General features: G+C 36.5%; 1 protein-coding gene across 3 annotated transcripts in view; it reads right to left on the bottom strand.

The window, feature by feature from the left end:
- PTPN12 (protein tyrosine phosphatase non-receptor type 12) overlaps positions 1-16834 on the bottom strand; it is a 70652-nt gene that overhangs the window by 15718 nt on the left and 38100 nt on the right. For all 3 annotated transcript variants that reach the window (XM_032105463.1, XM_032105462.1, XM_032105461.1), the window contains exons 6-12: positions 16394-16465; positions 14909-14968; positions 12248-12390; positions 10793-10859; positions 10146-10223; positions 9957-10055; positions 678-763 (exon numbers count right to left, since the gene is read on the bottom strand). In XM_032105463.1, the coding sequence (XP_031961354.1) occupies positions 678-763; positions 9957-10055; positions 10146-10223; positions 10793-10859; positions 12248-12390; positions 14909-14968; positions 16394-16465 (605 nt within the window). The remainder of the gene's footprint in view (positions 1-677; positions 764-9956; positions 10056-10145; positions 10224-10792; positions 10860-12247; positions 12391-14908; positions 14969-16393; positions 16466-16834) is intronic.

Below are 16834 nucleotides of genomic sequence, written 5' to 3'. Positions count from 1 at the left end.
CTGCCAAAGGCCCCTATAAGCCCTTCACAAGCCAGCTGGGGGGCTTGGACACCTAGCTCAGGAGAGTTGCTTCTTTAGCTGTCTTAACACTTGGGTTGGGTACCCATTTTAGGCTGATGAATCTGTTGGTTCAGATTTAGTTTTGGCTTCTGTAAAGCTATGTCTATGCATTTTAAGAGCTGGAGAAGATTTTCTTTTTCCTCTGCTGAATTAAAGGACTGGTGAGACCAATTCTTCTCAATAATATCAGCATTTGGTTGCTATACTTTAGTCAAAAGCAGTACTTGTCTGAGATTTTTCTGGAATACATGGGTATGTTCCACTATGGTTTTGTCTCCAAAAATGAGGGTTCAGTCATTATTTGAGTCCGTTTTAAGTTTGTTTTGCTATATCACCTAGCAGAATTAAAACACAAGTAGATCTAACGTATCTGACTAGTAAAAGTGTATGCTTGTGTACTCACAGATAATCATTGCAAGGTTGGTCTATTTAAACACAGACTTCACAAAGATATTGTAGCTTATATTTAGAGTCAATCACAAGACTCCTATTTACATTATGTAGATTTCTATTTATAAACACAACATATTCATCTTAAGTCTTTAAGGTATCAGTAGCTTTATTTTACTTTTTATTAATCTTTCAGCTTAGAATAGCGTATGAACACAGTTAACTACCTGCGGGTCCTTGGAGGCTTTGGTGGAGGAGAATCCTGTTTCTCAGCATCTGAAGAACTGACAGCATTTTCTGTATTATTTTCATCCTGATTAAAAGAAAAAAGGGTATTTTTACTCATGGCTGTAAAGCTGATACATACTATATTTGAACTGTAAGGCCCAAAGATCTGTAATGACACTTTGCAATAATATATAACAATATGACCTATTTTTGGCTATCATCTAGAGATCACTTTCAAAACTCTTCTAAAATGCACAAATTTTTTTTTTTTCTTGTGTATCCAACTTCAAATTTTTCTGACTGAAGATTTCTGTCTGCTTTCCATTGAACAATCCATTACAGAAAATACTCAAAAACTGATCTTTCTTTAGCAGAGCAAGCTCTCATACACCTTCCCAATTAGTCATGTTGAATAATTAAATTAATAATTGGATAATAAAGCATTTATTTTCCAGTCAGTCTGATTATTTTTACTTGTACAATCACTCCAACGAAGATAAGACTAATCTACAGCATAGTAAGAAAATGAAAAGGATCTTACCCACTTGTCACCTAATGCATCAATCTAAAATACTTTCAAATAATCTCCCATTTGTGTACAAGAAAGTTTAATTTACTCAGCAAAGCATATAGATTTTAATTTCACTTTAGGACCATAAATATAAAAGATACATTTTATATATGCATGTATTTATAAATCCATACACACTTACATGTATATACATGTAAAATATTGTTGTGGGTTAACCCTGGCAGGCAGCTAAGCCCCACAAAGCCACTCTCACTCTCATTTCTCCACCCCAACCCTGGAAGGGAAAGAGGAACTGCAGGAAAACTCGTGGGTCAAGACAAAATTGTTTAGCAGGCAAAGGAAAAGTGGGAGGAGATAAAAAGAAATCAAACAGGCAATGCTAAAGCAATCACTCATAACCTTTCACAGGTGGGCCTTTGCCAGTTCCTGAAACATGGTTCAGCAATAGCTGCAGCATTAGTTACAAACAACCATCAGCACTTTTTTCACCACAAATCTAAAACACAGTACCCCGAGAGTGGCTATGAACAGTATTTAACTACATCCCAGCCACTCAGCAAAAATAAGGAAAAATCAAACCAGAACATGCACCAGTCTAGACATACCATTTCCAAACGTGTGCCACAGCCAAAGAACCAACAAAATCAAGGAGGAGCTTAGTGTTATCTTAACTTTAATGTTTATTTTACCTAAAGGCTTTTCTTGCAGGAGTTCTCTTTTGAAAAGCAATGTTAAAAAGAACAGCAAACATCCCAAATCGGTGTAATACATTTCAAAGCACAGTATTACGCTCAGGAATAGGGTCTGCTATCTGCCAGCCTACCTGCTGAGACTGGTGACAGAGACTGACCTTCAGTCTTACAGAACAAAAGGGAATTCCCTGTTAAATTTCTGCTTCGGACAGACAGCTGCATTTGAAAGCAGTGAACAATTTTTGCTTTGGAAGATAAACTATAAGTTGCCTCAACAGTTAACTAACCTCACTTAAATTTAGATTAATTAGTTATATGTTTTAAATTTCCATTACTTGTCTTAAAAGTTACCATACCACTGTTGGCTACTGTGAAGACTCTATTATCAAATCCTATTCCTCAGTGTACTAAGTGGAGCTTTACCTGTGAAGAAAAAAATTAAATCTTTTTGATCTTTCTTACTGTTTTTCCCTAGCTGCCCCCACTGACTTGCTGTCAAATATAATATTGCACAAGTACTCCAGCAGAAATACCCTATTGTTCCTTAATGAACAGATTGTGTTAGCCCTTTGAGGGAAATTGCACAGGGAGGTCATTGTCCTGCTGACCACTAGCTGTAACTATCAGGGGTTTTTTGGTGTAAGATTCAATCAGCAGATAAAAGCCACTCTCATTTAAATGAACACAACTGAAGCTCCCACTGCAGTCAATCAAGGTTGGTTGGTTTTCATAGAATCATAGAATGGTTTTTGTTGGAAGGGACCTTCAAAGGCCATTTAGTCCACACCTCCACGCAATAAGCAGGGACATCTTTAAAAAGATCAAGTTACTCATAGCCCTGTCCAAGCTGGCCTTGAATGTTGTCAGGAATGCCAGGATGGGGGCATCTACAGCCTCTCTGGGCAACCTGTTCCAGTGTTTCATCACCCTCATCATAAAACATTTCTTCTTTCCATCTAGTCTGCCTGTACCCTCTTTTAATTTAGAACCATAACCCTCTGTCTTACTGCAACAGGCCCTGCTAAACAGTCTGTCCCCATCTTTCTTATAAGCCCCCTTTAAGTACTGCAAGGTCACAGTAAGGTCCCCGTGGAGCCTTCTTTTCTCCAGGCTGAACAATCACAACTCTCTCAGTCTGTCTTCATAGGAGACCTGTTCGTGCTCTGCTCACTCTGTGTCCCTCCTCTGGTCTTGCTCCAACAGGTCCATGTCCTTCCTGTGCTGGGGGCCCCAAAGCTGGATACAGTACCCAAGGTGGGGTCTCACAGGCATGGAGTAGAGGGGCAGAATCACCTCCCTTCACCTGCTGCCCACGCTGCTTTGGATACAGCTACTGACTGGGGAAAAACATGAATGTGGGTTGTTTTTTTAAAAAAAATTAGTATGTCTGCAATGGTTTGCATCCAGCTTTGAGGCTCCCAGCACAGGAAACATTACCATGGGGCATGAACTTCCAACCCAGTCTCCTCTCAAATACGTGAAAAAAGCAATTTTCTACTTTTTGACATCAGGTAATGGGTGACAATATGGATCATTTTGCCCTTAACAAACATGGACATTAGGCAGAGGACCATTTTGAAGGCTGGTGCCAAAGATGCTGAGGCTCCCAGTATTCAACAATAAACTCTGTTTCATGCTCAATGGCTGTGTTGTGTTCCTTCCCACTTCCCCAAGTTGTGCAATGCAAACTGAATTTCTCCCATATATATTCTTTACTATGGATAGCACTAAATGCATTGGTATTGTACTAAAAAGGCTCCCCTTATTCATAAGTACTAACAACCAAAGCTAGAAACGAATGCATCCTAAAGAACTGCACCTTGAGAACAGAGCGAGCTGCTGGCCTTACTTCAGCACCACAGCACATCCCAGTTTCATAAAGCAGAAAGACACCAGAAAGAGGGAGACTCCACAGGAGTTCCTCCCCCTCACCACCTTCTCCATCCTACAACAGATCAGAAAAGTCTCCCAAGTTCAGTTCTACCAGCACGGAAGTTTTCAGGAACACATTTCTTATTTATGCACTCAGTTTTCTAAAGGGTATTGGCAAGGGAAAGGGTGTGCCTGTTGGCTCTAGACTAACTTGTCCAGAAAACAAACCAGCAGCTGCATCTCTGTCCTTCTATGTTTGTAATGTGAAGTGTTTGTGAACAGAATGTTTCCTGAGATATGCTTTTCTCACAGGCAGAAGAAAAAGCTTATTAAAGAAGCTAACATATGTCAAAGCTTTTTAAAACTCCATGTATACAGTAAGAAGCTGTTTCTAGTTGAGACAGGCAGAAGTAGCTGAAAACGCACTGCCATTTTTACTACTGGTAATAAAACATATGTATAATCCTTTCAAAAATTTATATAAACTTAAATGTCCAAGGCATATACAATCACAGAGTTTACAATTCCTTGGGGGAAAAAAAAAAGTTAAACCCCCAAACAAACAAAACCCAACAAGAAAACCCGCACACACAAAATGGTACTTTTAAATTTAACACCAGAAAAGCCAGTGGTTACCCCAACTTTGTACAACAGGGAAGGCTTCAGGCAGAGAGGTATTCAAAAGTTTTCACTTGCGCATCAGGTTAAACTTCAGATCCATTCACTTAGTTACACTGAATGAAGAGCAAGAATGATTACAGGAATTATTGTCACCAAAAAAAAAGAAAAAGTAGTATTTTGCTACTTTCCTTAATTAGCTCAATGGATTGATGTTTCTGTGAAGGCTTTGTTTACTTTTAGAGAAGTCATTCCCTGTTACTTGTTCTCAGTTCTGTGTTACAAGAAATAGGGAATAACCAGTATTTTGAGTATTTATCACCCTTGAGTGACACCAACTCACAGATTTCCCTGTCATATATCAAAATAAGTGAATAGGCAAACACGCAGAAAAACTAGCATGGAGCAGAAACGAGGAAGCTCAGCTCTGAAAGCGAATATAGGGTATCTCACTGGGATGACGGCATCTGTTGAGAAGAGCAGATGGCGGTATTAAGAAAAAGCCTTCCACAGCCTTCCTAAGCACAGCTTATCAACATCAGTCAACACTCCCTTGCTTCTCTAGACAGATGTTGCATTCTCAGGCAGAGCACAATTTTTAAAAGTATCAGCTTAGACAAACCAGGACAACATACGTAGTTCTCAGGGGTCATCATACAGAATAATGTTTTAAAAATGGATTCACATGTGTGCAGTTCACAAAGTGCTCCATGTAGCACCCTGCTTTCTCCCAGAAGACAACTATCCTACTGTGGCAGGCTTCTCACTGCAATGTGGGTAAACAAAAGAATAGGATCTTTCCCCAACCTTTGTGTCTCTACACGTCAAATGCTCAACAGTTCAACTTCCTTGGAGTTACTCCCCTGAGGGAGTAGCAACTGAGATCAAATGAAAATGCTCATAGTTCGGAATTTCTAGGTATTCTGTTAAATTGCACATACGTAGACACGTGTGCATATCTACCTATGAAAGACTACATTAACAAATGACAAGACCATAAACTCAAATACCTTGAACTGTAGATCACCCCATGTCTACTAAAATGCAGAGCAATTTACGTTCACGTAGCAATGCAGAGAAACAAGGAATTCTCATGGCAGATGCAGTGTCTGAATCCAGCTTGCTAAGGTAACCCAAACTGTGCTATCAGGTCCCAAGGGTGGGTCTTCCCCCACCTGCTTCCTCCACTGGCTCAATCACCAAACAGAGCTGTCACTAACTTCAAGCAAATAGAGGATCATAGTCTTAGACTGAGATTTCACAGACACTGCCTACCATTCAAAACCTTTTGCCCAGGAACTGCAATTATCATTTTCTTTTGGAACTCACAGTAGAAATATTTAATGTCATTCAGAAGCTTTCTTGTACTGGTAAAATATTGGCAAATTTACTGCAAAGACTCCTGCAGAAGTAATCTCATATTTTCCCTTAAAAGGAATTGAGGCATCTTTTTTGCCCTTATCATAAAGCTGCATGGGAATCACTGAGCATCAGTGGATAAAAAAAGAAATACTTCAGATTGAAATGATGCACTCAAGTGACTCAGATTAAATAAAACATTCCAACAGAGGAAACAAGATAAATATCTCAGAAGAAATATAGGATTTTTTAGAATGCTGTGATGACAAAAAATATCCTTCCAAACTGCCAAACAGCAAAGAGAATATGAACAGCAAAGTCTTTTCAATTACAGTTTCTAAACCATTAATGTTTCAAATAACAATATTCTTCTTACAGCAGCTGATTCCTCCATGACTTCTAAAAGTGCAGTCAACCACAGCAACAGAACTCTGTCACTTTTACAGCACGAAATGGAAGAGGTACTGGAGAGTACTAGCAGTGCCAGATTTTGGAGAACGTGTTTATTAACACAAGCTCCTACTCATGGATAAGGGCAAAACAAGGACTTGCAGTCCTGTAACATGCTTGGTACTGTCAAGAGACAAAATTCAACAAGAAATATTTTTGAAGAGATCGTGAACTTGGTCGTTTGTCTTTTAAACAATTTTCTTTTTCTGACTCCCAAACAGAACATCCAACTTGATGAAATTCCATATGATTCAGACTTTCCAAGACAGCTACAGTTCACTTCAGCTCATGAAGAACCTTCTCAAATAACTCATGAAATATTTTACTGATACAAATCTGACTGATATCTTATCAGATGACCAAGACTAATGATCTCACATATATTTCAAAGCTTCCAAACACAACACCAAGTGTAATATTTTCATAGCAGTACTAACAAAGCCAATGATGGTGAGAAGCACAGCTACTGACTTGAAATACATGACAATATGGTCAAGAATTTCAGTGGGAAGGGCTTCAATCCAAGACTCTGTTCCAATTTCTTTGGTAACTTGAAAGTACTTAAGTGGGGGAGGGGAATAGTTCTGATTATCAAATTTAGCATCTGAATTCTTTTCTTATCACAAAAAAATGGCTCTTGAGCAGCAATTCTTCACCCTGAATTTAGCTGCTGTGGGGTACTGTAGAAAAGTATTGGTATGTGAGCAGAGCTTTTCTTATTTCATTTCATTTAAATACTTAGTATTATTTGAAACATTTGTAGTTCTACACATTCACAATATGTGTAACTATATGGTAAGAATATACATTTACTACATTAAAGCACATCATATATGCATTTTTTACATGGTTTCGAAACTATCAAATCCTAGTGGAAATTCTAACCCTGTCATAAGTCTGTTTTCAAACACTGCATGCCTTGCTGTTGACTTTTTACAGTATTGTTCCAGTCAAGGCAAAGCTGGCAAGTTCACAGGAACACACGTTCAGGATTGTGTCTGAGCTACTTCCCCATGAATACTGCCACTTGCTGCCAATCAGATTAACCTTTTACTGGGATCTTACTGGCAAGCCCTGCTCACAGAGCCTCTGGAACTCAACCCATTTCAAACACTGCTTGAAATGAGAACAGCAATTGGGAAACAAAACCATGAAACCAACCCTACAGAGCACTCCAGCTCTTCACAATATTATCAAAACAAAATAAATGACACATTTCCTCTTCAGCCCAGTAGCATCTTCTACTTAACAAATAGTAATATATCCAACATAGGCACATGAATTTTATTTGGAATTGTTTTCACTGGACATAATTAAACCATTCACATTATGAAGATTTCATAGTTGCTGTAGCATCTGCAGGCAGAATAACACCTGTGAAGGAGCCTTAGAATATTACATTGTATTTAATAAAGTTTTTTTGAAAACTTCCTGCCTCAGAATTAGTTTTTTAACCAAGATGAATCCCAGAATGTTTGTCTGTTTTTTTAAAAGAAAACAAACTAGAACATTTCTGGAGAAATTCAGACATTATATACGACAGGTGCTACATAACACCCCTGGAGGCAAAAAGGGAGCTTTGTCAGAATAACAAAAACACTGTCTCAAGTGAGCTCCAAAGTTTTGAGAATCAGGTTAAAACTACAAGAAAATATTTAACTGGACATGTGAGGTTTCCCTTATATATTTGAAACAGAAGCTAAGCCTATACCAGTTAACTCCTTGCAGGCAAATTTTCTAACAAATGGAGAGTAGCAAATTTAAGTACCACATTTTTAGATACAGAAACTCTTCACCTATGAGACTTTCTTCCCCCAACCTTCCTGCAGAATTATTCAAGCAACAATAGGAAGAAGCATCATTTCCCAACACAAAATGGGCTGTGCCTAGTCAGACAAAGATTTACTTTGCTCTGCTTCCAGCAGTGACCAAAAGGGAACTTCCAGGGAAGAATAAGATCAGAGCAGGCATACAAGGATCCTTCCCCAGAATGTTTTCCAACAGATTGCAACTCTGGAATTTCATAGGTCAGAGGTTAGTGAAATTCATGGAAGAAGATTCCAAGGTGGTGAGATATTCATCTCAAAGATACAGGCTTTCAAGCTGCAAGAAGCTCTGCAGTTTCATGTTGCATTTTTTATACAAATGTCACTTTTTTATTAAGTCTTTCAGGTGTCCCTGGTATCCCTTAGAAAACATTAATAGGAATCAGTTTTCCATTGTTACTCAGCCTCTGCTCTATCTAACTTCAGCCATTTTTTTCTCAGTCTGGCTGTTCTTTAGATGGAGCCTTCCAACACCTTTGATCCTTGTCCAGCTGCTTAATGTTCAAATTCTGTAACATGCTTTTGAGATAAGCAGAGTTGACATGCAGTCAGTAGCCAAGCTGCAAGGTACCCACACAAGGACATTACATTCTCTGCACTTACCAGTTTCCAAGTAACTGCTAAAATGCAATTTCCTTTACAACTTGTTGATCATAAACCAAGATCATCTCCAAGTAAAACTCAAAACTCACACTCCATCAGTGCCTTTTCAGAGCTGGGATTTATCCCTCTCTCACCCCCATGTACATTACCTATCCATTTTCTTTTTGGTCTTGTTTTATTAGTCAGCAAATCTCTCAAGCTGTGCTAAAGACAGCATTGCCCTTGCTACAGACATAGTATCAGGATATGATGCCACAGCCTTACTCATGTTCTGGAATAGGTAAGTAATTTAGTATGTATAGTAATAGGAATAAATAAATAGGAGATTTTTTTGATTCTATATAAGAGCACAGACACAGGTCAGATTTAAGTCAAATAACCAGAAGATCCAGTAGACTGATCTACCTATTATTTTATGATCAAAACTAAAGTAATTAGAAATTACTTCTGTACAAAGCTGATCAATCTGCATATTCCAAACCCTTTCATGCTCATTTCTCAGGAAAAAAAAAAAAATCACAGATCAGCTTAATCAAACCTGTAACAAATAAAAGCAGCCTGCCCTTTCCATATTGCATTTAGTCAACAGGCTTCTTGTCATGACTAAAGACCTCATAAGTACTTCATGAACTGATATAAATTCTTAGGAGTTAGCAGAAGGGCGGATGCCTTTAATCCAAGAATTGAATACATTCTAGACTTCCTAGAAAGCACAGTACAGGACAGCTAAATCCCTGAAATAAATGGGATGCTTATTAATAAAAGCACATTTAAAATTGCTTCCAGATATTTCAAAGAGTCCTGAAGATACCACTCATACTGCCTCTAGAGAGCTACAGAATCTACACCAATTAGGTACTGAAGGGACTGAAAATCACTGAACAAACAAAACACAACCCAGGGACAAAGGGTGGTACAGAGTTCTGGACTGTGGAAGAGAAAGAATATATTAATCCAAAAAGCCATTTTTCACACAGCAGCCAGCAACAGCCAAGAAAATATATCTAAACATAAAAAAAGAGAAAAAACCTATAGGGGACATGAAATTTAAAGAAGGGCAAAAAGACAGAAAAGTCCTCAAATACTGTGAACACCAATGAAGAGTATTTTTTCCATTTTCTTCTCCTTTGTTAAAAGGGTAGAGCATGAAGCTTCCTGACAAAGGCATTTTAAACTTATTTTTCTCTCTCCTAATCTATTTCAATGCAAGCAGTACTTTAAAAAACATGACAACTTAATAAGATCACACCAGTGAACACTTTAAAAACAACTTCATAGGAGAATTTTCATCAGAAGCTAACAGCTACATATGGAAAAGACACCTACCACTCCATCTGCAATCTTCCAGTCTGCACAACTTTCGTATTTTTGCAGTTGCTTTTCAAACAGTTGTGCTATGGCTCGATGGACAAGTTCATACTGCTCCTATAATAAGGTACCAGATAAAAATTAATGCACCAGATCTTTACAAAGAATAATGATATATTATCACATTCATTTTAAAACAAACTATACCTTTGTCTGCACTGCAGAATGCCTCTGTGTCCTCATTTCCTGTATTAAATTAAATACATTGAATTCTTCAGGTATTTTCTGAAATACAGAAGCAAATTAATTACAATGACATAACTGTCAGAACAACAATACAAAAGCTGTTAAGCTTCAAAAAATAAGTCTAACTTTTATAGGTAAAGCTAATCTGCAACTATTTAATTTTTTTTTAAAGCAACTCAAATTGACATTTGATTTAGACTAGATGAGAGCATTTCAAGTATTTTTAAAATGAGACATCCAATGTCATTAATATGACACTGCAACATTAACGATGCTTCATAACCTAAAAATCCCAGATTAAGTTATCCCTTTAAATCTGAACTGCACGATAAATCAGAGAGACTGAGAAAGTTGGATTCAAAAATCAATTTATATTGAAATATATTTTTTAAAAATTAGAATTTTATAGCAACCTTTTTAGGTAAAAACTTGCTGTCAAAGGAAAGTAAATTCATACTAAAGCATGAATGCAATGAAACGAAACATCCAACCTGTCAAGAGAGTTCCAGAATGTCTTAAACATTTCATATTTTAGAACACTCGGAAGTTCAATCAATCATTGTTATGAAATTACAGATTGTCATAAAACTTCTTTTAGTATTCCTTACCCCAGCTTTAAGCAAATTCCATGTATAATCTATGGCACAGATGGCTCCCGTTCTTCCACACCCTGCACTATGAACATAAACAGCTAGGTGTTAGATATTATTTAAACTTGTTAAAAAACACTATAAGCCTTAAATTTCAAGAGTCCACATTAAAAAAATTATCCAAATCCCTCAAATATCATTTTAATTTAACTCGGCCTGACACTAGTGTCTTAAAAATAAAAAACCAGCAGTGCAAAATGCAGCATCAAATTTTTTAATGCAAGTTTTCATAGCCATTTGGAACTGCAGTCATGAAAGATGCTTCGATGCTGACAATTTTATTGCCTCTTTCTTTTGTCCCACTATTCCCAGTTATTACTGCTTCATCAGGTGTGGTCTTCTCCAAGTTTAATGGTAAATGATGTAAAATGGCAGAACAGAATCCATTTAAAGACTTGCCACATTTTTCTGATTTAGTATCACATCTGTATTTTCTGCTTTTTAGCTAAAAAACATACATCTGAAAGTTTAACAGTGACAGCAAACTATCTTACTTTCCCTAATTGTATGAATTCTGCTATTTTACACATGCAGAGTTATAATTCATGCATATTTATTAGATTACAATTACACTGTTGCAAAGAATCAACACTTACAATTATATTGACATTCAAAAAACAGGACAAAGTGAAATAGATTTCAGTGCTAAATCAGTTTTGGTTTCAGACCTCATTTAAAAGCGACAACTCTAAAAAAGAATGCAGCCCTTGAAGAGAATAACTAAGCTCTAAAGAGTTAATGAGCCCCATGAATTTAACATGCCCTGACTTACAAATCTGAATTCAATTTTTCCTGACATAATACATGAACTTTTGCTGCTTTAAAAAGCATTAAAAGCAATAGGCAAGATTTCCAGATAAATTGTCAGAAATTGTCAATTCACCAAAATGTTTTCATGGTAGTTCAGTTTCAACAGTTCTGTTAGCCAAATTTCAGGTCAAGGATGAAACTGTTGTTCAGAAGTGAAGACTTCCCAACTGGAAACTACAGCCTGCTCATTAAAGATCTTTTTTGTCATATTAGAAGATAGAGTTCTTAGTGATGCATGTGTTACATAGTCTCTCCTATTGAGAATGGAGCCTTTACTCCCAAGATGATTTGCAATAATCTTCAAAGTCTGTTTTGTCCTCACGAGGATTTACATCTTAACCACAAAATGGGTTCCCTTTCAAAGGCTCATTCTTTTCTGATTGATACTCTGTCTTAAACTGAAGTAGAAGCAAAATTTCACTGTGGCATCAGTTTTAAGAAAATGAATCCTGTACAATTTTGAATTAAGTTTTGACGTGAGAATTTTTTTTACTAAAGTAAATAAATTCTGATTTAGAATCAAAACTAGTGCACCTCATAACAAAAGTCTAGACTTCAAAAAATGAAAATGTTTAAAAATTAAAAGATAAATATATTTTATACCTGCAGTGTATGCAAATAGGAACATCTTCATGTTCCTGGTATTCTCTCATCAAGCTGATCATATCCAGAATAGAATCAAAAGACGAAGGGACATCGTGGTCAGGCCAGTTAACATAATGAAATTGATAGACACTACGAGTCTCCTAAGGGAGAAGCAAGGAGAAAGGTGTTAATGATAACACATATTTGAATTTGTACCAAAGAAGTAGTGCTATGAACCTTCACTTTGACAAGCAAAGTCATTTACTGGAATAAAAAACCTTACAGCTTATACCACATCAAAAAATAGAAGAGAAATTCTGAAGTCGTATTTGAAGTGCTGCTAATGCATAAGAAGATGCCCTATGGGACAGTTCAGAAGCCCCTCATTACTATATGGGTTAAAGGACCCACAAGGCTGCACCATATGAAAAGATTCCATGCCCTTACAGCTACAACTTAGAAAGGGAGAAAGAATCTTTCATGTGATCTTTCTTTTTCTATTTGTACTTCAGTAACTTAAATTGAGGGGAAAAAAATGGGGGCGAAGGTGTTGTCACATTACAAAATAAAGTATGTGCACAGGCTCACAGAGGGAACTAAGAAAACAACAGAAATAATCGAGACCTTACCTAAATACAGATCACACTTGCAAAAAAAGGTACACTTTTATTCTAGTAACAGGAGCTACAACAGGACTAAAGGCAAGGTAAGAAGCAAGCTTTAGAACAGCTTAGTTACTCAGCTACCTGAATCCCTGAAAATCCTCTCTTTCATCATTATCCAAAGCATCTGCAGCTACCAGCAGAACCAGGAGCTAGCTCTACTGCACCTTTCCATGCTGGTGTCACACCCCTGGGTTCCAGTATACCCCTTCAAGTAATGTACTGGAGAGCATGAAGTTTTCGATCCACATTACAGTCTATGGGTTTCAAGACCTACACTACCTTCTGTTTAGTTATGTGAGAAGCAACATAGCAGGCCTCTTGAGCATGGAAAGTGATCTATTTTTGATGCTTGACTTTTCCCCGCTCTGTGGAAACACCATAGCTAGCTAAAACAAGAGAAAACACAGCCTAAGAAAGCACAAATTTTAAAATCTAGATGATTATGTAAAACCAAGGTCATCAGTAAAAAGGAAGTTACAGCTGGCTATTAAGGTCCACCAAGAAATTTCACTTAACAACTTTTAAAAAGACCAGTGATTTTTCACATTAGCAGAATGGTCAGGGGAAAAAAAGGATTTGCTTTCTTACACGAAAATCAAAAATTTAAAAGAGCCTTTATAGTTCTTTTTTCTACTGTCAATTATAAAGCTAAAAAACCAAAGCTCTTTCTTGAAAATAATCAAGTTTCAGTCAAACTGGTTTTCCTTCTACAAACTAAAATAACTTTGTAGATTTACGGAAATTTTTAATTCTTTTGCATAGTTCTTTTTTGTATGATAATCCACCACAAATGCTACAGAAGTGACAAAACATAATTATTCTGAAAAGCCTGAAAGCAAACTTTAAAAGATATTACTTTATACCACAAATACACTTTTTCCTCCCCAGTGCAAGGCTACACTTAGAATTCTTCAAAGTAAGCTGAAAGTCTGTAATTAATTTTACAGGAATCCTCAAGCAAATCTGCTACTTAAATCTGAAGAAAAGCCACTTTATCAGATGCACATTTTAAATATCAACACATCTTGTTAACCCTTTCAGTTAAATTGTTTATCATAGGAACAAACTTCTGTTTCCTTGCTAAGATCAGAAGTTCAGCACAAACCGTAGGTTTTTGTTGCTGCTCAGTTTTTAAGCAGTACAGAGGCATCTAATCGAGACAGAACCCCCCAAAGTCAATAGCCAAATGGCATTTTCATCTATAGGATAGGCAAGCACAATATACATCAGTTAGCTTCTGGTGTATCTAGTTCATACAACCCTGAGGTATAAAAGGAAGGCAGCTTCTGGTTTGGGGTTTTTGGTATCCTGTTCTGTTTTGAAGTACACCATGTCAAAAAAATGTCACAAACCCTGGTTACTACACAGAATTTCTGTTATCTGAACAGTCTCCCAGCCCAGTCAGTTATGAGCATTCAGGACACACTAATAGAAACAAACTGATTAAGTTCATGCATTCCTAGCAAAATACTGCAGACAAAAATTATTCCCCAAGGTTACTCCCCTCATGATTAAGCAGTTTTCATAACTGTTGTGATATCTGTTGTTGAACTGGAACAAAGCTTTGCTAAAGAAAACATAACCACAAATGAGACTAACCTGTAATAAATCATTTATTAATGCAGGTTGCCAATTAAAATGACAGGTATTCTGTAAAATAGACTGTCGTGCTTCATGTTTTTGCAGGAGGGCTCTCCAGTTTGTATTTAGTGGTAGCTGCTCTTCATTCAAATGAGGTCTGACATTTGACATCTGGCATTTCAGTGTAAGTTTATAAGAAAAGCTTAAGGCATTTGGGTAAACAAGAACATAGATAAAAGGCAAAGGGTTTTGCTATTCCTCCTTTATATACTAAGATTTTAACACAACTTTCTCATTTGTCATATTTTATCATTTACATACATAATCAGCACCTAAAAAAGTGAAGATATTTTCTTGAGTTTCTGACACTGTATCATTCTAAAGACCTTTGAGCAGCCATTGAAGATGAGACCAGAAGTGACTGTGTACTTACATTTTGAAATTCAAGTAATAATGTTCTAATGAAGTAATCTGTTCTTGCTTGCTCAGCTTCCTAAGCATGAGAAAATAGTAATACATTGGGAAAAAAAATTAAAAATCAATATGCAACACACAGGATATAACTAAAACTTTAAGCTTTAAACTTTAAGCTCAGGTGTCTTTTTTTAATTCACTGGTTTTGTATTTATGATTTCCTCAAGAGAGAGGCAATCAAAACACTGATCACCACACCAGCAAATTAGCTTGCTTCACAAGATGTGCAAAACGTCTTAATTCTACTTTAAAATGTGAGTTTTGAAATTAATGTCTTGTGTGCTCCAAAGTCAGCCATAAACCATGTAAGAATATTTCTAAGTACCTATTTTGCTTTATTTCTCCTTAATTTTAATTTACAGATTGCCTTTCACAGCCATCCCTCTATAACACTTTTGCTGTATAAACTTCAACCTCTTACCACTCTATCCTGTGATCTCTCCTTTATTTTCCTTTTCCTTTTTTTTCAATTAAGGGTGCATCTGAAAGAACCACTGATTATCTTGGTTGTGGCCAAAAAACCTAGCTTCTAGCTCACAGAATTTTCAAGTCTTCCTTTGGAATACCAAGGAAAATTTATACTGCAGACATCAAACAATATTATTGTACTTTAAATATCATTAATATCAGAATTTGAAGATGCCTTTAAAAGCTTGGCATTACAGTTTCCCACAGAGAATTTAGGAGACTGCATATACGCTTTAATGTGTTTCTATCTCCTACTGGGAATTTACCATTTCCCATCAACAATTGCAACACTTTGCAGGTTTTAAAGCAATGCAGCCCACATACACCAGGGTACCTAAAGGGAATACATTCTCAGCTGTAGCTAAGAAGTCAATTACAACAAACACACAAAACCCTTTCACCAATATCACAAGGAGGAGGTATTTTCAACTTACAGTATGAAAAGGTTACTCAGAATCTTTATAGATGAAAATTTGCTAGTATATCTTTTCCTGACAAGATGAAGTGTACTTAATTCTTGTTAGACTATTTCAAAGTAGTATTAAAGCTGAATAAGCAGGCACGTTAGCTCTTTCTGAACACCTAAAAATACTTCATGCTAATTAATAAAAATAACCTATTCCAGTGTTACTTTCATTGCATTCAGAACGCACAAGACATAACAGAAAAAACAACTGCACAAGACTTTAATTTCTTGAGTATAGTACAGACATTCAAGACTACGTCATATAAAGCTCAAGAAATAATACATAAAAAGATACAAGACCAAGGGACACAGGTTCCCTTCTTTAAAAAAACAAAACTATCGTGGAGGATTCAAAAAACCACACTGGTTAGATATGCACATTCCTTTGAGAGTCCTTGTGTAAAATTTAGTACTGAACAATTAAAAAGCCCACTACAAACAGTTCGTTGAACATTTAAGTTACAAACCCACTAAATACTTGAAAATTAATTTATAAAGCTTTATACTTACACAAGAAACACGAAATGGTCCAAAAGTTACAGCTGCTTCTCCATACAGAGGCCAGTAACGCTCACATTTTTTCTGTTAAAGTAAAGATTCCTAATTTGATTCATGCATGGTACTGAAAGATGATTAATAGAAGGAGAGCAGACAAAATCACAACCCTGAATGCCTTATTCTGGACTTCTTTTAAGAAAGTAAAATAATTTTTCTCTTGGATAACAAAAGAAAAACAAAACTAAGACTGCAAACAACCAACATACATACAGGCAAAAGACACTTTGTAAATTAGGATGTGGACTTCATGTCTGCCTGTACATATGCATAATCATCATACAGAGGGGAGCAAAGAAAGCTTAGTTTTTGTGAAAGCTGGAAATTCACAGTTCTGGATTTCCTTCTAAGGTCATAAGAATAAAGAAGAGAGATTTTTTAAAAAATTGTTTTTGC

This window comes from Corvus moneduloides, chromosome 4, assembly GCF_009650955.1.
Source record: "Corvus moneduloides isolate bCorMon1 chromosome 4, bCorMon1.pri, whole genome shotgun sequence".
Lineage (NCBI taxonomy): Eukaryota > Metazoa > Chordata > Aves > Passeriformes > Corvidae > Corvus > Corvus moneduloides.
This window is presented reverse-complemented; position numbering and strand designations above follow the sequence as displayed.